The 18991-nt window shown below is 48.3% G+C and overlaps 1 protein-coding gene across 3 annotated transcripts in view; it reads left to right on the forward strand.

Moving 5' to 3' along the window:
- CLIC5 (chloride intracellular channel 5) overlaps positions 1 to 16942 on the forward strand; it is a 226291-nt gene extending 209349 nt beyond the window's left edge. For all 3 annotated transcript variants that reach the window (XM_045294865.1, XM_004710801.2, XM_004710802.2), the window contains exons 5-6: positions 4794 to 4978; positions 12012 to 16942. In XM_045294865.1, the coding sequence (XP_045150800.1) occupies positions 4794 to 4978; positions 12012 to 12179 (353 nt within the window). In that variant the 3' untranslated portion in view covers positions 12180 to 16942. The remainder of the gene's footprint in view (positions 1 to 4793; positions 4979 to 12011) is intronic.
- Positions 16943 to 18991: the final 2049 nt, after the last annotated feature.

Raw genomic sequence — 18991 nt, forward strand, 5'->3', positions numbered from 1 at the left:
GAGAAAAATAAATTTGAGATTGTTTGCATATGGCTGAGAATATTTATGAACTATTCCTCTTGTTTCCTCATCACATATTTTACCCAGCGCATTTGTGTGTGGTACGGAGTAAATCTTCATGGGGAAGAATGTAGGGTGCAGGGGAAGCAGTTAAAGGCCTGAGTATCCATCAAGTCCTGGGGACGTGAGCCATCCTGGGGTGCCCTGCCCCCAGGCTTTCTCGCCGTGGCCTCAAGGTTACCCGCTCACGGTACTGAAAGAAAGCTTTTTGAAGGAAGGGTTTCTAATGCACAGACTGCAGGGATCGCGGCAGCCTCGTGTAGACATTTTCAACATCTTTAGGCCACTCTGCTGTCTTTCCCTTCCCCCGCACTCTCCCCGGAGCAGCAAGTTCAACACAAACTGTTGCATGACCTGGGTGCCGTCAGCAGAAGGAGATAATTAAGTCCTGTGGGTGCCAGATTGAGCCAGGGCCAAAGGAGTGAGCTGGCAGGTAGGAAGGAAGCAAACTGGCAGAGAACGCCATGGTGCGGAGCATCTGGGATTTGGTAATGCGGCTGTGTTTGGGCACACAAGGGCTTGCCTTCGTTTCCTTCTGGCTGTGCCTCTCAACAAGACTTACCACCAAGCAGGATCCCAAGGGAACTTAGGGACAGGGCTGTCGCTGAACATGACAGAATTTGGAGAAGACAAGCTACAGTTGTTGAACTCCCCCGCCCCTTGGGGCCTCAGTGTTGGTGCTTCATACACAGGCTCGTTCTCTGCCACCCCTTGGAGTGGTCAGGAATGTACTGACCGAGAGAATGGGGCCGCCGCGTACAATAACAACAGTGGCATTCATTGCTGCCCTGGTATGCACCAGAGTGAGCCCTCTCCCTGCAGAACTCCAGCAACTCCTCGCAGTGGCCTTGTCAAGGTCTGGTTGCCATGACGTTCCAGTTCATGACCCATGGCTGTCAGCATTGACTCTGCTCCATAGGATGTTTCAATGACCAGGTTTTTGGGGCCACATTTTTCTTCCCCAGTGTGGTAGTTACATAATCTGGTGTCAACTTGAGACTGTTAAGAGTGAATGGGGTGGACTTTAGCCTGTCAATCAATCAGGTCACATCTTGATGACCTCATTTGGAGGTGTAATGGAGATAAATAGCTCACTGGAGGCCAGATACTCTCACTCCCTGGGAGACATTGCTGCTGACAAGCCACATGGAGCTACGCCGATAGAGCCAGAACTCTCCCTGGAACAGGAGAAGCCATGTACAGACTCATGCCAATGCTGACATGCTTCCACCACCACTGGATCCACAAGACTTTCTATCCACTAGGCTGTGATCTTCCTTCATTTTGCATCATTACACAGCTGCATGAATCTAAAGAGGAATATGGACTAGTATCCACATATGGGGTAATATCGGACTTATGGACGTTATCTGGACTAGGCTGGGATGTTTTCTTACTGTACAATTGCTCTTTAATATAAAGTTCTCCCTTACACACATATGAGCATCTCCCTAGATTTGTTTCTGTAGTCCACCCAGACTAACACACACGGGTTCTCTGGATAGACTGGAATATGGGCCAAACTTTTTATCTGAAGCCAAGCACAATTACCATCTGTACCACTCTAGCACTCCATATGGAGTTGGATACCTTAATTCCCATCATGGGAATGAGAAAACCAAATGAACCCCATCCACAATGAGGGAGTTCAATAGTACATGGCTGTATCAGGGACATATCCAAGCTATTGGAGGGTCTGGATTCAGTAGAAGCAGTAAAAGAAGGAATAAAATAGTCAGGGTCAGGACCTTGAAGCCTAAGGTTCATCGGGTCACAGTAAACCAACCATGGGCGGGTCAAGATTCAAACAAGCTGTAGGCCACTCGGCCTCTTTCCTGCCTAGATATTAGAGCCTCCATCAATACTACCTGCCTCTGATCACACTCCCCCACCAATCTCATTCCCTGCCTTAGAGCTGCCAGGATTGTCACCAGCTCAAACCTTCACACGTTAGGCCAAAAATACATAAAGAGGAGTGATGGAACTGACACACCAAAGACATCTTGGTGTATGGCACGCTCCGTCACAGACGAGCCATCAGGCAATGACCAAACCCCTCACCAAAAGGTATGCTTTCGTCTCAAGGGATCCTGGAGAAGCAGTTGATTTTGACCCTGAATTATCCACCCAAATGAGCTTCTGTTGCTATCCAAGCCGCCTCTTCAAATGTCAGGACTTGACTCCCAGTCCCACAGCGGGCAGGTGACGGGGACACACACTTGTACAGCCACCTGCCCGGGTCTCCAGGAGCACCCATCCTAGAATTCTTTCCCTGGGATGATGTGGGTTGGCAAAATTTCAACCGATACCTTCTTTGGATTTTCTCCAGAACCACCAAGATTTTTCCATGACATAAATGAAAGGGGTACAGGGATGCAAGGGAACAAACAAGCTCAAATCCCAAGGGCTTCGGGGGAATGAGGCATAATAAGTATTGTTTAGTGCCCAGCCTCTTCCCTGGCCCATGAATAGACTTGCCATCTCGTCGCAGTCTAGACAATTACTAAGGGGAAAACAAGCATATTTTCCCAGCCCTCCTCACTCTCTTCTCTCAAACTGGAAACTCAAAGCAGATGATGAAGCATACGTTCAGTGCCACCCCAGGGAGAAGGAAGTATTGAGAAACTAAGTCCAACCTCCAACTGGTTTTCAAACATTCCAGTATGCACTCAATTGATTAACTTGGGCCACTGTCAGTCCATTGTCTCAAACAAAAGCCCTTCTGTGGAAGGACAGAGGAGGGTCAGGTGAAAAGTGGCTCTCAGAAGGCGCATTTGGGAAACTCTGAGCAAGAGTCCCATTCTCAGAGCTCTTCTTCCAGCACGTTCCCCCACCCCCCACCCCCGCCCTGAATCTGCTGAGATTAACCAGCAGAACGACTTCATTATCCCAGGGTCACACGGCAAACCATTGCTTGTGGGGGACTCACGGCACAGGTGCAGTGGTTGATGGTCTAGAGAGCTATCTCCTCCATGGCTGTCCCCGAGCTCAGGTGGAAGTTTCTAGGTGAATGCCCGAGGATTGGAATGGATTAAGAGATTGGGAGTAAAAGGCCCTTTGAGTGATAGTGGCTTCTTGTGCTGGTTCTTCCAGGTATTTGATTCCGTTCTGTGTCTGAATAAATTACTTGAACAATAAATATTGGGGCCAGATCCTGAAAGTCTTCTGCTCGATGGCATGACTTCACGAATTCGTTCTTTGAGCTGTGCTGGTAACGGGTTTCCATGCAGCTGTGACTCATATCCTGGGGATAAGGAAGGAGCCCTCATGGTGGTAGGGGTTAGGCATGGGGCTGTTAACAAGTAGGTCAACAGTTCAAATCCACCAGCTGCTCGGCAGGAGAAAGATGCGGCAGTCTGCTCCTGTAAAGATTGACGGCCTCAGAGACCCTCTGGGGGCAGTTCTACTCTGTCCTGTGGAGTCAGTCTGAGAAGGCATGGGCTTGATGGCTGTGAGGCCACTGTGGTAAGGAGCCCTCTGCCGAAGGTGCAGGTCCTCTTCCCTTTGGGATCGCAGACACACCGCCTTGGTTTTCGGGAGGACAGCACAGCACAGGAAGACCTTCTCTCCTGGAGGTCATGTCGGCCCCTTCTCTCCCTTTCTCAGGGGCCAGCTAGACGTCTCACAAAACCTGGGGCGCACACTCCTACTCTAGGGCCACTGTGCACTTATTTCTTTACTTGACAGACACTCACTTAGTTTCTATATTATTTTCACACAAAAATGACTACACTGTAAATATTGTTCTGAACGTGTTTTCTTTCTGGGGCCATTTGCTCCACTTCTAGTATAGTATGTTAATGGCTGCTAGGTGTTCTGGAATGTGGATGGAGGGCTGGCAGTGTGACAAGGGGGACAGGGTTCAGGGGGAGCCACACATTCAAAGGACCTGTCCCCATATCCAGTGGCAAGAAGGTGGGTTAAAGACACATCTTTGTGTTTTTTTTAAAGATCTTTTGGTTGTGAGTTAGGTGGGGTTTACATTTTCAATCATTTTTGTATTCAACAATTTAAACAACTTACCAGACTTCCCAATATCTTGTCCTGCCTTCCCCGCCTTTAATGATCTTTTTTACCTCTTGTAGAACATTATCTTCCTCTTGACTTTAGCTGACCCCTGTCCACCCTCTAGCTTACTGCCTTCCCTTTCCCACTCAGACCTTATCACCCATGGTAACTGTCAAAATCTGTGTCTTTGGTATGAAAATCTTTATCTTGATTTTTCATTCATAACAACGATCTCATACAGTATTCGTCTTCATCTTTTTGTGATTGACTGACTTCATGCAGTGTAATGCCATCCAAATCCACCTGTGTCATGAGGCATTTCACCATTGTTCTGTAGTGATGCGTAGTATTCCATGTGCGTATGTACCGAAGCCTGTCGACTCCTCCAGTGAGGGACACTAAGGCTGTGTCCCTCGTTTTTCTCCTGTGAGCAGTGCTGTGATGAGCATGGTGTGCACATCTCCATTCATATTATGGCTCTTCCTTCTTTGGGGCGTATATCCAGCAAAGTGAAAACTGCCTCACGTGGTATTTCTCTTCCCGCTTGTCTGAGCAAGCGCCATACCACTTTCCACAGTGGTTGGACAGTTTTATAGTCCAGCAGCAGAGTAGGAGAGTCCAGGTCTCTCCATGCCCTTTACAGCATTTGTTGTTCTGTGTGTAACTTTGCTATACATATTGGTGTAAGGTGGTATCAAGATGCATCTTCTGCTCTCCCATACCAGCCCTTGAGAGAGGCCTGACCAAGGCTTTGAAGAAACTGGATGACTACCTGAACACCCCTTTGCCAGAGGAAGTAGACGCCAATTCCTATGGGGACGATGAAAAAGGGTCCCGCCGCAAGTTCCTGGATGGGGACGAGCTGACACTGGCTGATTGCAATCTGCTGCCCAAGCTCCACGTGGTCAAGGTAAGGGAGCACCCTCCTGCAGTGCTCACCAGAGCCCGTTCTACCTACAGCTCAGCTCTGAGGATGAGCCAAGATCACGGTGGTCTTGGGTCTGGCTCTCAAGCCAGAAGGGCGGAGCCCAACTTCAGCCTTGATAGCTTGCTGACTGCATAACCTTTCTAAGCTTCAGTTTCCTACCTGTAAAATAGGCAGATACTGCCTACCTAGAGGGCTATATGGGAAGTAAATACAGTAGGGGAGTGCCTGCTATAGTCTAGGGGTTCAATATCATATTAGTTGCTGTTGTTAATAAAAAGTCCCTAGGTGGTACAAATAGTTAAGCACTCAACTGCTCACTAGTGGCTGGTGGTTCAAATCCACTCAGCAACACCATGGAAGAAAGGTTTAACAATCTACTTCCGTAAAGAGTACAGCCCCACCCCTACCCCCCCAAAAAACCCTCAGTAATTGTGCTCTCCATGTGGGGCTACCATAAGGAGCAGTCCCCTCAACAATAATGAATTTGGCTTGGGGTCTTATGATTATTAAGTATAGCCATGTTGAAGGACCCTTGGTAGCTGAGTGGTTAATTATTTGGCGGATAACTGAGGAGTTGGGAGTTCAAGCCTACCAGCTGCTCTGCAGAAGAAAGCTGATAGCAGTCGGCTTCTGTGAAGACTTTAGCTCTGGAGACCCTGTGGGCAGTACTGCCTGGTCCCAGAGTGTTGCTGTGCACTGGAATCGATTTGGTGGCAGCAGGTCCAGGTATCATCACATCGGTCCAAAGACCTTTTGCCTTCTCTTTCTCCCAGGTTCTCATTGCCCACACTCCCGCACCTCTATTACACATACCCTCAAACTACATTTGTCCATCTCACTGGACTGTCTTCTCATTGTCTCTAGCAAAGACACACCTCTTCAACTCCATGAGAGGTGGAGGCCACAAGAAGTGGTGTCGCACTGTAATCATACTCAGTGAGGCCCTGTTATATGCAGTGCAACCCCTCCCTATACAATGAATCTTAGGATCTGAGAGTCAAAGGTAAGTCAAGGTCTTCCAGGATAATTCCCACCCATACGGGACCACTTCCTGCTTTGTCAATGGTGGGCTTCAGTGCCACTGGGATTGACAGTCGATGATGGACAGCATCTGCCTCAAGAGGAAAATTCTGACCATCCCAACAGCTTTCTCCTTATTGAGCCCACATGTGCCTCCCTGACATTCACTTATTCTCTGGAGCGACACAGAACAGAACAAGGAAGCTCTCTTTCTTCACATCCGAGACAGCAGTCCTACCCTGCTAAGCTCTCTAAGCTAACACTTCTCCCATAATTTCCTGATGATCAACCAGCCTAAGAAGGGGCCCTATTGGTGCAGTGGGTTATGTGGTGGGCTGCTAGCTGTGAGGTCGGTGGTTCAAACCCACCGACTCCAAGGGAGAAAGTGAGGCTGTCTGCTGCCATGAAGACTTACAGTCTAAAAAGGGTGTTTGGAAACTGATTGTGGTAGCAACTGTGCGATTCTCCTGGATGTGGCTGAACTATGGAATGATGTGATCTATATATTAATCCCAATTAATAAAATAAATAAATAAAAATCAAATGTCATTATAGCATAGTAAAACCAAAACAGAAACAGAAAAACACTTCCAGTCTTGGACACTCTTTTATGAAGCAGTTCCACTCTCTCCTATAGTTTCCCTGCAGGTCAGAATCAACTTGATGGCCCTGAGTCTGGTTTGGTTTTTATCAGCCTAGAGGAAAACGCAGAGGAATCATAGTTATACTGAGTTCTTGGTGGTGCAAAGAGTTAATGTGCTTGACTACTGACACAAAGGTTGGTGGCTCAAGCCCCACCCAGAGGTGGCTCAGGAAGAAAGGCCTAGGGATCTACTTCTGAAAACCAGCCATTGAAACCCCCATGGAGCCTAGTTCTCCCTTGACACACACAGGGCTGCCATGAGTCAGCGTCAGCTTGACGGCAGTTGGTTACTGGTTACTTGTACACAGATCTCAGTCTTAACCGTCTCAACCAGCCAATGAGCTCTTGCTGTGGGATCTTCCCCCAGCGGGATGGTGGGCACATGGTGACCCGATAGCAAAGACGTAACTGGTCATTTGATCAATGTGTGCCTTAGGGGCACGGAGTTCCCTCTAAGCTTCACCGAGAAGCTTGGGGATCTGCCTATTGTTCCTTACCCCCAAACCTGCCTTTCCAAGTGCTTCGTTATGACTTTGGGGCCGTCATGTCAGGAAGTGCTGTCAAGGTGGTTCTGACTCATAGGACAACAGAACAGAACGGAACACCACCCAGCCCTGCGCCATCCTCACAATGGTGCTTGTTTGAGCCCGTTGTGGTCCTGTTGTGTCAGTGAATCTCGTCCAGGGCCTCCTTCTTCCTTGCTGATCCTCCGCTTTACCAAGCATGATGTCCTTCTCCAGGAACTGGTCTTTCCTGACAAGGTGTCCAAAGGATGTGAGACAAAGTCTCACCCTCTTTAAGGAGCTTCCTGGCTGTCCTTCTTCCAAGACATGTCTGCTTGCTCTTTTGGCAGTCCATGGTACTTTCCCTGCTCGTCACCAACACCGTAGTTGAAATGCAGCACTTTTGCTCCAGTCTTCCTTATTCAGTGTCCAACTTTCACATGCATATGAGGTGATTGGAAATACCATGATTTGGGTCAGGTAACCTTACTTCTCAAAGTAACATCTTTGCATTTCAACACTTTAAAGAGGTCTTGTACATCAGACTTACTCACTGCAATGGGTAGTTTGATCTCTTGCTGCTTTTTCCATGAGCATTTATTATGGATCCAGGCAAGATGAAATAACTTATAACTTCAATCTTTCTCTTTGTTTCATAATGTTGGCCCAGATGAGAGAATGTTGGTCTTCCTTGCATTGAGTTGTAATCCACACTGAAGGCTGCACTCCTTGATCTTCATCAGCAAGTGCTTCAAGTCCTCCTCACCTTCAGCAAGCAAGGTTACATCATCTGCATATAGCAGGTGGTTAATAAGCCTTCTTTCAATCCTGATGTTGCGTTTTTCTTCATATAGTCCAACTTCTTTGATTATTTGATCAGCACACAGATTAAATAACTATGGTGAGAGGATACAGCCATAATACACACTTTTCCTGATCTTAAGCCTGTTTGCACAAGTGCCCTTTGATCCATGTGCAGGTTCCACACGAGCACAACTAAGTTTTCTGGAGTTTCCATTCTTCTCAAGATTACCCATGGTTCGTTATGATCCACACCGTCAAGTGCCTTTGCATAGTCAATTAAATGCAAATCAATGTCTTTCTGGTACTCTCTGCTTTGAACCAAGATCCATCTGCCACCAGCAATGCTACCCCTTGTTCCACGTCTTCTGAATTTGGCCTGAACCTTTAGTAGCTCTCTGTCAAGGTGCTGCTGCAACCATTGTTGGATGGTCTTCAATAAAATTTTACTTGCATGTGGCATTAATGATACTGTACTCTAATCTGTGCATTCTGTTGGGTTACTTTTCTTTGGAATAGGTACAAATAGGGATCTCTTCTTGTTAGTTGGCCTAGTAGCTGTCTTCTGAATGTCTTGGCATAGCTGAGTGAGTACTTCCAGGACTTCATCAGCTTGCTGAAATATTTTGGTTGGTATTCCATCAATTCCTGGAGCCTTGTGTTTGGAGTTCTTCCTGCAGTTCTACTGGTTCTTGCTTATATGCTACCTCTTGAAAATGGTAGATGTCGACTAGATCTTTTTAGTACAGTAACTCTGTAAAAATCCAAGCCTCTAGTGGTGGCACCAGAGAGGGATGGAATGAGCCTATAGGACAGAGTACAACTGACCCTGTGAGCTTCTGAGACTTTAAACCTTTACAGGCACAGATAGCCTCATCTTTTTCCTGCAGGGTACCTGGAGGGTTCAAATCACTAACCTTGTGATTAACAACTTGGTGAGAACCCTGTCACACCACCAGAGCACCTTAAAACTCAGTCATTCAGGCCATTCTGACTCACGGCAATCCTAAAGGATAGAGTGGAACTACCCTGTGGGTTTCCAAAGCTGTAAAGCTGTACTGGAGTAACTCACTACCATTGAGTCAGTTCTGACTCATAGAAACCTTACAGGACAGGCTAGAACTTCCCATGTGGGTTTCTGAGACTGCAGCTCTTTACAGAGAAGCGAGCCTCATCTGTCTCCTGCAGTGTCTGGTGGTTTCAAATTGCTGACCTTTCAATACCCAACCCAACGCTTAGCCTACTATGCCACCAGGAAGGAGGGAGAGATCCACCCATCATTGTTCAGCTGAAGTTCAAACCAGAGGACACACACGCTTGTGCTGAAACTCTTCAGCTGTGCCTGCGTTGAGGCCCCCGTGGGCCTCAGCTGGTCACTGGGAGGGATCATGCACGCCTGTATTGTTTGGCTGGACAAGCACCGTCTAATACTATGATGACACTTTGGATTAGGGACCAATTCAGTGGTCACTGGGGCCCAGTTCCTTTGATGTTAACAATACTACATGCTCTTTTTCTCCCTACACCTCCCGAGAAACGAGTGGCATCATTAGGCATGATAAGCTCCCAGTTCAGACCCACTGAATCAGAGTGTCAGGAAGGAAAGAGCCCTGTTCTCGCAAACAGGAATGAGCCCTGGTGGTGTAATGCGTGATGAGTCGGGCTGCTAACCCTAAGGTCATCAGTTCTGACCCACCGGCAGCACAGGGGGAGAAAGATGAGACTTTCTGGCCCTGACCAGATGTACAACTTCAGAAACCCACGGGGACAGTTCTACTCTGTCTTATAGGGTCACTACGAGGTAGAATGACTTACTCCCTGCTTAGTTAGATGGCAGTGAGTGAACAGCCAGGAGACCAAGTTCTAGTCCTGTATCTGTCACCAACTAGCAGCAACATCTAGGGCAAGTCACTTCATTTGGGAGGAAATTATTCGTCTCATAGCTAAAAAGAAGGGATACTGATTATAGTACTTCCTGCTTCCTGCTTGCCTCCTCCTCCCCTCCTTTCATCCTTCCTGACTCAGTGCTTACTGACTTTCCACCAAAGAGTTGTTTGTTGAATAAGGTAAACAAATGGATCTCCCCGGCTGACTCTGTCCCTGCCTTCCGGCCCTAATTGACTAAGTCAAGCCCCGCTTCTTGGAGGGGTTCAGGAGAGGTTCACTCAAAGGAACCAGGGATCAGAGACAGGAGAGCCTGCGAGGGAAGAAAGACTAGGTCTTGCCTCATGTCTCCTTGGATTTCTGCTGATGCAGCTTATCAGATCCCAGAGACCTGGCAAACCTCTGAAGTCCTGAAAGCGCCAAGGAGGAGCCAAGTCAGGCCTCCAGTTTGGCTTCAGACACCCAAACTTAATCTGGGCTATGGGAGCTAACTGCTTTCATATGACAGCGCAAATGCAGAACGTGAGCACGGACGGCCCTCCAACGTCAGAGCTTGGTGTGCACATCCTCCGCTCTGTGCCTCTGCCTCTTCCCCCTCTCCCCCGCTTGGCTCGCTGTTAGGTCCATCTTCCCTCATGGGAGCAGTCGCTCTGGCCCGGGTGCTCACGGAAGCTGCCTTAAGCTTTCGCTGTCTGGCCCCCTCTAGTTCTCTCTCATCAAGTGCAACCACAGGGTGAAGGGACAGTGGCCAGGACAGAGGATGACGGCTCTGGGTGGGAGGGCCATTTGCAGGCCCTTATTTAGTAAGCTGACCTTGGGACCCTGAATTAGCAGAGTGGCCTTGTCCGCTGCTGCTCACAGAAACAAAACGCAGTTCCTAAGTTACACTTCTATGACTTGAAAGCCACTATTATACCCTTTAAACCCCGGGGAAATCGAGATGCAGCCTGGAAAGACTGGAGGCTGCTCCGTGTGATCAGTCTGTAAATGTGAAAAGTAGCTGGGGATGGGCACCGTGACCTTGGTGTGGACCCTTCTCACCCACACTGCAAAGCTGGCAGCATCCCCGGTGAGAGCACCACTTGGGAAAGGGGTTGCCCTTTAGTCAGCGCAGCCCTTCTCCGAAGTTTCTGGGCCAATGCAGGAGACCCTCCCCTGGGCAGTGGGCAGCCAGGGAGGCCGAGGAGACCCGGTGGTCGACATTGGCCCAAGCATTCCCTGGTTGACCTTTGCTTTTTAGCCACACTTCAGCTGGGTAGGAAATTGTGGGGTGGCTTCGTTGGTGGCCACACCAAACCAGTTATTTTAACCAACATAATCTAATATAAAAAATTATTAAGTCAGTACTGAAGAACTCAGAAGGCAAAATACACCATGGAGGTTGCCGCCTCAGGAAGCGGCACCGTTTGACTCTGCCTTATAAGGTCCTTGGAGCCCTGGTGGCAGAGTAGATACGTGCTGGGCTGCTCCCCACAAGGTCAGAAATTCAAAACCACCAGCTTCCCTGCAGGAGAAAGAGGAAGCTTTCTCCTCCCGTAAAGAATGAGAACGTAGGAAGCCCACAGGAACAGTACTACCCTGTCCTGTAAGCGTCACTATGAGTCAAAATCCACTCGGTGGCAGTGAGCTTTCTGGGTGCCTTACTTGACTCATCTGTTCAATAGGATTGAAACAGGCTTTTCTTCATAGGGCGGCTGACCCGACCTAGAACGACCTAGGATCTACCACAAAGGAATTAGACAGCCAAGACTCTCTTCCTAGGCCCCTAGGAGTGGGCTCCAACCTTCAGGTTAGCAGTCAGTCAACGACTGGCCCCACCCCGACCAAACAGACACACTGTTTAGATGAAGTCAATTCCAACTCCCAGTGACCGGACCGGACCGGAGAGAGCAGAACCGCCACGCCGGGTTTCCAGGGGGCAGTACAAGGCGGTGGGTTTGAACTGGTCATCTTTCCGTTAGCAGCTTTCGCCCCTGTGCCAACAGGGCCCTTTCTGATACCACGCAGGGACTCTTAGATGTATTTAAGAACTATAAAACAAAACAAAATGAAGGTAACACGGTGACCTGCCTCTGCGGACATGTGCTGCCTGCCGGGCCATGCTGCTCCACCTGCTGTCTGTGGCCCGCGTCACTCCACTTTTGTTCTGTCTTCCCTGCTTTAGATTGTGGCCAAGCGATACCGCAACTATAATATCCCAAGTGAGATGACAGGCCTGTGGCGGTACCTCAAGAATGCCTATGCCCGGGATGAGTTCACCAACACCTGTGCAGCTGACCATGAGATTGAGATGGCCTACGCCGACGTTGCCAAGCGCCTCAGCCGGTCCTGAGCGTGGCCATCTTGATCCATCACTGCTCTGCAGAACTCTCCAAAGGACTCCAGCTTCACAGCTCCCTCCTCCACATTGCCTCGGGGAATGTTTGTTGTTGTTGCTTTAATCACAGCCACTCTTTGCTGACATCACAGGAACTCCAGCTTGCTCGCTTAGGATAGGTCAGCCTTGCCTCACCACCCCAAAACTGGTCAGCCATCAACCCATCAGCCTGCTGGCCCCGTCTGGGTTCCTTGTGTGTTGGGGAAAAAAAAAATCCTCGTTTCCAATGCTTGTCCCCAGTGCCTTCTGCAATAGCAAGATAGTGTTTGAGGTGCATTAGCATAATGTAACACTGACTCCTCTTCCAGCCCCTTCTTTGTCACTCACTCCAATGGCCTAGGGCAGATGCCAGTGTTGTTCTTATTAGAAAGACGTTGCTGCCGTGCTAGGGGAGATGGGGGGAGGGAATGGAGGGGGAATCAGCTGGCTGTGGATTTGGGCATCTGGCAAACACACCTTCAGCTGCTACGTTCCTGACACTCCTGGCATTGGACACTGATGGCAAGACGGGAAAATCACTCCTGACACCATTCTCCGTTTGCACAGTGCTGTGCTGCTGCACATGCCGGTGTCCACGCTGTCCAGACGTGGCCGAGGAAAGTCATGGGCATGCAGTCTCAAACTGGGGTGACCAGCCAGGGGAGGACTGTGGGAGCAGTGTCGATGCCAAAAGACCCACAGGGTCTACCAGCCACGGCGGTGGTCTGCGTAGTGGTAGTGGTTTCGCTGGAGACCAGCAGTGTGGGTTTGACTGTGCTTACCAATGAGTGTGCTTCGTGTCTGTGGGTGGGAGGTGGAAGGCTGGGGGGAAATAAAAGGTTCTTGATGAGGCCTGGTTCTCGGGACATCTTCTGGACAGGTCTTCCCTCTCGTGAGTGAAGTCTTTCCCCGATGGTTTCAACTAACTACCAAACCCCAAGAATGGGCCAAAATTCTCTTTTCCAATCTCTCCAACTTTCTCCAGGATCTACTAGCTGGGTGCTCTCAGGTAACAGCTCCCAACTGATTCAGCCTCAGCCTCTGATGGCCAAGAGACAGGTTTCCTGGGTGGCATGATCATGGGCTACCTTAAGAAGAAAGTCCATGGGCCTTTCTGATGGGGAAGTCATGTGATATGAACTCAAAGAACAACACAGATCCATTGAGGTTATTTTTCTGATCTTCAGATTAAACAGTAATATTTCTGAGCCAAGATCTCATTCCTCCATCCTTCTCCCAGAGGGTCACCGCCTTAGAAATCCTAACTGGTCTGAGCATAAGGGCAGGGGAAAATGAACAAATCAGCAGCCCCCTTTCTTAGTGAATGCCCTGTGAAAACATTCATCCGCAGCAGGCCCTCGCCTTCAACAACCCTTCCTTCTGTGCTGCTGCTTGTTCGAGGGTGAGGCCCGCAGTGTGGCAAAGCCCCTGGCCCTGCCTCATTTCTCAGCGAGGGCAGGACCGACCGCACGGGTCCTTTCCACAGAAACATCAACAACTTGTAACCCCAGCAATCCCTGGGTCTCCCTGCCTCCAGGGATCTCTGAAGGAAAAAGGTGACCCATTGATGCAATCCGAGGGGCGGGAGTGGAAGGGCCCCTTTAGCCAACCGTGGAAGAGGAAACTTCACAGTGAAGCTTGAGAGGTCTTTGAAGAGGCAGAAAGAAGCGATTCATTTCCGACCTCTGAAGGACCCTATCCATGAAACCTTGTCCCTGGGGAAGTTTAGGAGGGGGAACTGGCAAGGAAGCAGCCCTTTGAACTGCAGGGGGGAAGCCTACAACTGGTCTCTGGGGAATGAAGGCTTGGAAGACCCTGAAGTCCTTGTAATTAGTGTGAAATCCTGTTGCACTCAAAAACCCATTCCTCCACGCTCAGCACGGGCAGGTGCCCCAAGACCCACAGCTACTCTGGCCAACAAACCCCTCCGTGCAGCACAGCCTGGAGAGGAAGGTGGGGTCAGGGAAACGGAAGGCAGTGCCAGGTGGAGCAGCGCCACCCTGAGGGGGAGCTTGCAGGATCCTCTTACCTGCTGCTCGGAATTCGGCCACTGGCTGTTCTTTAGAAACCCAGGGGTCACAGCAAATGCTTCTTTCTCGCTGCTCCTTCTGTGATGCTGCATGAATAACAATAGGAAGGAGCTGGTGAGCTGGCAATCAATCGGCAGTATAACCATATTGTAAAGAAGTGGCAGTTGCATGGGACATGATAACCATGTCCCAATGGGGACTTCAAAACTTGGTGGGAAAATTCCATATTTTTGGAGCCCCTTTGTATGAAAGGAAGGCACTTGTGGATCCTCACATCATAAATACAGTTTTTTAAATGTACCTAGTAGATTATTGAATGATGCAACTGCTGCCTCAGAACCCTAAGATCTTCACACCATGTTCATCAAATATTGTAAAAACAATTATCTGAAGATTACCTTCTGATTTATTTTGTCCCAAATGAGATTTTTATTACGGGTCTCAAGGTTCCCCAAGCCTTTTCAGGGGGTTGGCGATGACCCTGTCATAAGCACGGCAAACCATCTCCCCAGAACCGTGCCTTTGGTGTCCCAAGAACCAACCTAGAACAAATGGAAGTGTTTGCCAGCCCCTGGACTTTGATTCCTCACAGCAGTTCAGTGGCACAGAGCAGGAGATTTACGTGTGTTGAGTGCTTTTCTATTCTGTCTTTACTTTTGCCCATCGGCTTTCACTCCACTGTTCTTTATCGGGGTAGCTTAGTGGGAGGCAGAGGTAGGAGCAGGATTCAAGCTCAGAACGATCCGGGTTGAATTTACCCATCTGCTGCACATCCTTTAAGCTAACTTGAAAAGATGTTGGGTGAGGTGTGGGTAGGTGGAAAAGATGAACTGAATACATAAAATCTTGATCTAAGGATGGCACCATTCCTCCAATCAGAAGCCTCCCTCTCCTGTCAAAGGAAGCCAGCCGCCTAACCATTCAGAATCACAAACACCAGCCTGGCTGTCCTAAACAAGGGGTGCTAGCTACCAAAGAAGTGGGCTGAGAAGTGAAATAGCAATCAATGAGCTTCTGTTAGTGGACAACCCAAAACTAGTTTAACCTGCCTGGGAAATGGCCCTGTTTTCAGGGTTACCTGGTCCTACTGCTGGGGCCAGTGAAGAATCTTGATCTTTCAGGACAAAGGGGCTGTGCCAAGAGTGAGGCTTCCTGAACCGTGTTTTCTGCCACTTGTCCCATTGACGGACTGATGTTCCTCAGAGCCCCTGTGCACACTGTTTATTCTATAGACAGACAAGACCAAGGATCGTAGTGCCATCACAAAATGAACCGTGTGTGGACTTGACCTTGAAGATCGGAACCCTCCAGAAATCAGCGAGGCTGGAGCAAATGGAAATACACAGGCAGAGATCTGAGTGGCCCATCTTGAGCCAACCAGCACCAGTGGCTTTCAAGTCAACTCTGCTTCATGGGGACCCCTGCGTGTCAGAATAGACCTGTGCTCCGTAGGGTTGTTGGTGAATGATTTTTTTTAAAGTAGGTCTTGACCTCCAAGGAGCCTCTGTTGGACTCATAGCTCCAAGCCTTCAGTTATCAGTCAAGCATGTTAACCTTTTGCAACATTGATGGACTCCTCTCTTAAAAAGGTAGAGTCTAAAATGAAATTAACTTAGTGGCTGCATATGCTGCCCCCACCCCCACCACCCCCATACTGCTGTGACACACCCTTTCCTCACTGGCTAGAAACCATCTCAGCAGTAGAATGAACCCAGAGGCTGAGGTCTCCCTCCTCGCCTCTTTAAGCTCTGGCCGTAAGTGCGTCACATGCACAACACACTCTCTTGAAAAAACAGTGTGAGGAGGTTCTGTTGGGTCCCAAGAACTAAGCCTGAAGGAATTGAGCATTCATTTATGATGAAAAGTAAGCTCAGTGATTCCCAAGGGATGACGTCCTTATTTCGGGTACGGCCTTGAAATGGATCTTCAGACATCATCAGAGAAAGAAGCGTGCATTGTTCCATCGCGTGGATCTGGGTCTGCTTGCTGCAGGAGAACAGTATTGATCACATCGCCGCCCTGGGCCCTTTCTGTACACATGGCCCATCGTCTTCTCTCCTTTCGTCTGTGTCAAACAATGAGCGCCCTTCTCATGACTGCATGCTCCTCTCCCTCGGCCATTATTCTTCCAGTTTTAGGATTCTTTCATAATTAAATAGGATCCAAAATGCATATAACTTTATTTAATGTTAGTTAAGGAACTAGAACCCATGCCTCTCTGATCTCACACCGCACCCCACCCCAGCTCAATTAAATATTGCCTCGTTGTAGGGTTTGGGCCAATTTGTGTTTCTATAAAGTCAATCTGATTTTGGCAAAACATAGTGTTAAGGATCCAATTATCTAAGGTATTTTATGTAGAGCTAGAGATCTTACAGTATTGACTATGCATATATTTATGATCTATCTTGCTGATGTTTGAATTTGTCTGACTTCCCTAGTCACCTGGTTGTAAGTTGGAGAGCTGACTAGCAAAACAACAAGCATTTTATTTTATAAAGACACTCCAAATGATGGTTCTCTTGAGACCTTTAACTGTGGTGAGAAAATAACTAAGATGTGCTTTTAAGCCTTAATAAATGTACAATGCCTTCTAATGAAGATAAAGAGGTGTGTTTTCCTCATGAATCTGAAGCAGTTATAACTGTGTTTCTCATTCTTGATTGGTATTGACTGATTCAAATAAAGCTGGTTTATTTTCAAAGATTACAAAAGTGGTCCTCAGACCTCTTAATTTAGACACAGTGGAATTATCAAGCCCTGAAACGGGTCCTGACTCGGGATGTCCAGCCCTGAAAGACATCCCAGACTGTGAGGGGCATCGGACTACTCCACCAGGAAGCACCTCTCGTTGCCATTGATTGAATGAGGGGGTGGGGGTGTTCCGCAGACTAGTCAAGTCCTGGGAGCGTGGGGGACTTCATCTCTTTATTTCAGTCTCCTACACAATCTACAGGGCACCAAGGGGCCGGGGGAATACGGCATTTAGGGAGAGTGTTCTGTTCCAGAGAAAATTCCCTTTGCTCTGGCCTAAGGGTTTTCAGCCTGCCCACCAGCTCTACAGAGTTTGCACTTCTCAGCCCCCACTAAGGCCTAGGCCATTTCCTTAGCTTGTGGAAGTACAGGTTCCTCCAAATGTCTGCCTGTGTCTTCACGTGGCTCTCTCCTGTGTGTCTCTCTCTCAATCACCCTCTGCATCTCTCGCACAAGGGCACCTGTGTGGGGTCTGGAACCCGACGCACCATATTTCTGAGGTGTGTGTAATTGCAATTGCTTCCTGGGTGTTAGTGACTGACTCCTTACCAACCTTTCTACTTAAAATCAAGCTCCTTCATGGGATGGGGCATAGGCTAGATGATTTCTGTGCTGTACTTCACCTTGTCTAGCCCTGAGCAAATAGTAGGTCCCAGCAGTGTTTATCATTGATTGGCTAGAGAGGCCACCTCAGCCCTCACATGCATCTCCCTCTAGTCCCTGACAACCAGTTCACCATGACTCTGAAATCGCAGTGAGGAGAACAGAGAATGGGGGTGTCTATGTTAGCTAATAGGCTTCCAGTAAACTTCTGAAAGCTGTGTTCTTCTTAAACAGCTCGGACAGCATTTATCTTTTCAGCAGAAAAGATGAAAAGCTGCTAAATGTTCATTGATGATCAGAAGCTTGGAGGTGAGGATGATTTTGGAAACTGAAGTACTAAAATCATCTCTTTGTACAGGAGTTAAACAAGTGCATTTCCCCCCTAAACATACTATGTACACTATAAAACTTTAGAAAATACAAATAAGAATAAAAAGACTATAAAGCACACCTATGATGTTACAGAGAACCACTGGGAATGAAGCACCCCGATATCTTACCCAGATGAAAGTATTCCCAAGAATTTTTTTTTTTAATGAAAAGAGGGTGTTATTGTAAAAACGGACACGAGTGCTGTAATGAGAGCTTCGTCACTTCCCTTGAGGGAGACCCAGGTTCAATTCCTGGTCGATGCACCTCATGCAGAAACCACCACCTTCTGTCTCGGGGAGCGGGGTGTGGCGTACATATTGCTCAGCAGTGGAGCTTCCAGACTAAAACAGACTAGAGAGAAAAGCCTGGCAATCTGTTCCAAAACATCAGCCCCTCAAAACCTATGAATCACAATGGTCCGACCAAAGTGATGAGTCACGATGGTCTGATCTTCAGCCAATTGTGAGGATGGTACCTGACTGGGCAACATTTCTTTCAGTTGTGCTAGCGTTTCCATGACTCCCCAGCAGTCAGCCACAGTCCTAAGCACACATGTTAGAAATGAAACCAAGGAATTTCCCTACACTTGTAAAGGGAAATTTTTTTTTTCCTTTTTCCGTGCAAACAATGCAGGGACTAGGTAAAAACAATTTAGCAATCTGCTCTAGGAAAGAAGAACCCAAACTCACCACCACTGACTCACTGCCACATAGTGAGCCCTGGTGGGTTCTGAGACGGTAACTGCTGACAGAAGAAGAAAGGCCAGTCTTTTTCCCTTGGAGCTGCTGGTGGTTTTGAACTGCTGACCATTTGGATCACAGCCCAATACTTAACCACCACACTACCATTGCTCCTCTAGGAAGTAGTTTCTCTCTTATCAAGATAAACTGTGTTCAACAACCGACCCTTCAAGACCTCAACTCAGGGTGCCCATGAATTCTAAGCTAGTATGTCGTGAGCTCTAGGTGCTAAAATCATTTGTCTGGGTACTTTAGAGAAACAAATCCACAGAAACATATGTATAAGAGA

This window comes from Echinops telfairi, unplaced genomic scaffold (genome assembly GCF_000313985.2).
Source record: "Echinops telfairi isolate 266 unplaced genomic scaffold, ASM31398v2 ScPeMD7_3533;HRSCAF=4204_1, whole genome shotgun sequence".
Lineage (NCBI taxonomy): Eukaryota > Metazoa > Chordata > Mammalia > Afrosoricida > Tenrecidae > Echinops > Echinops telfairi.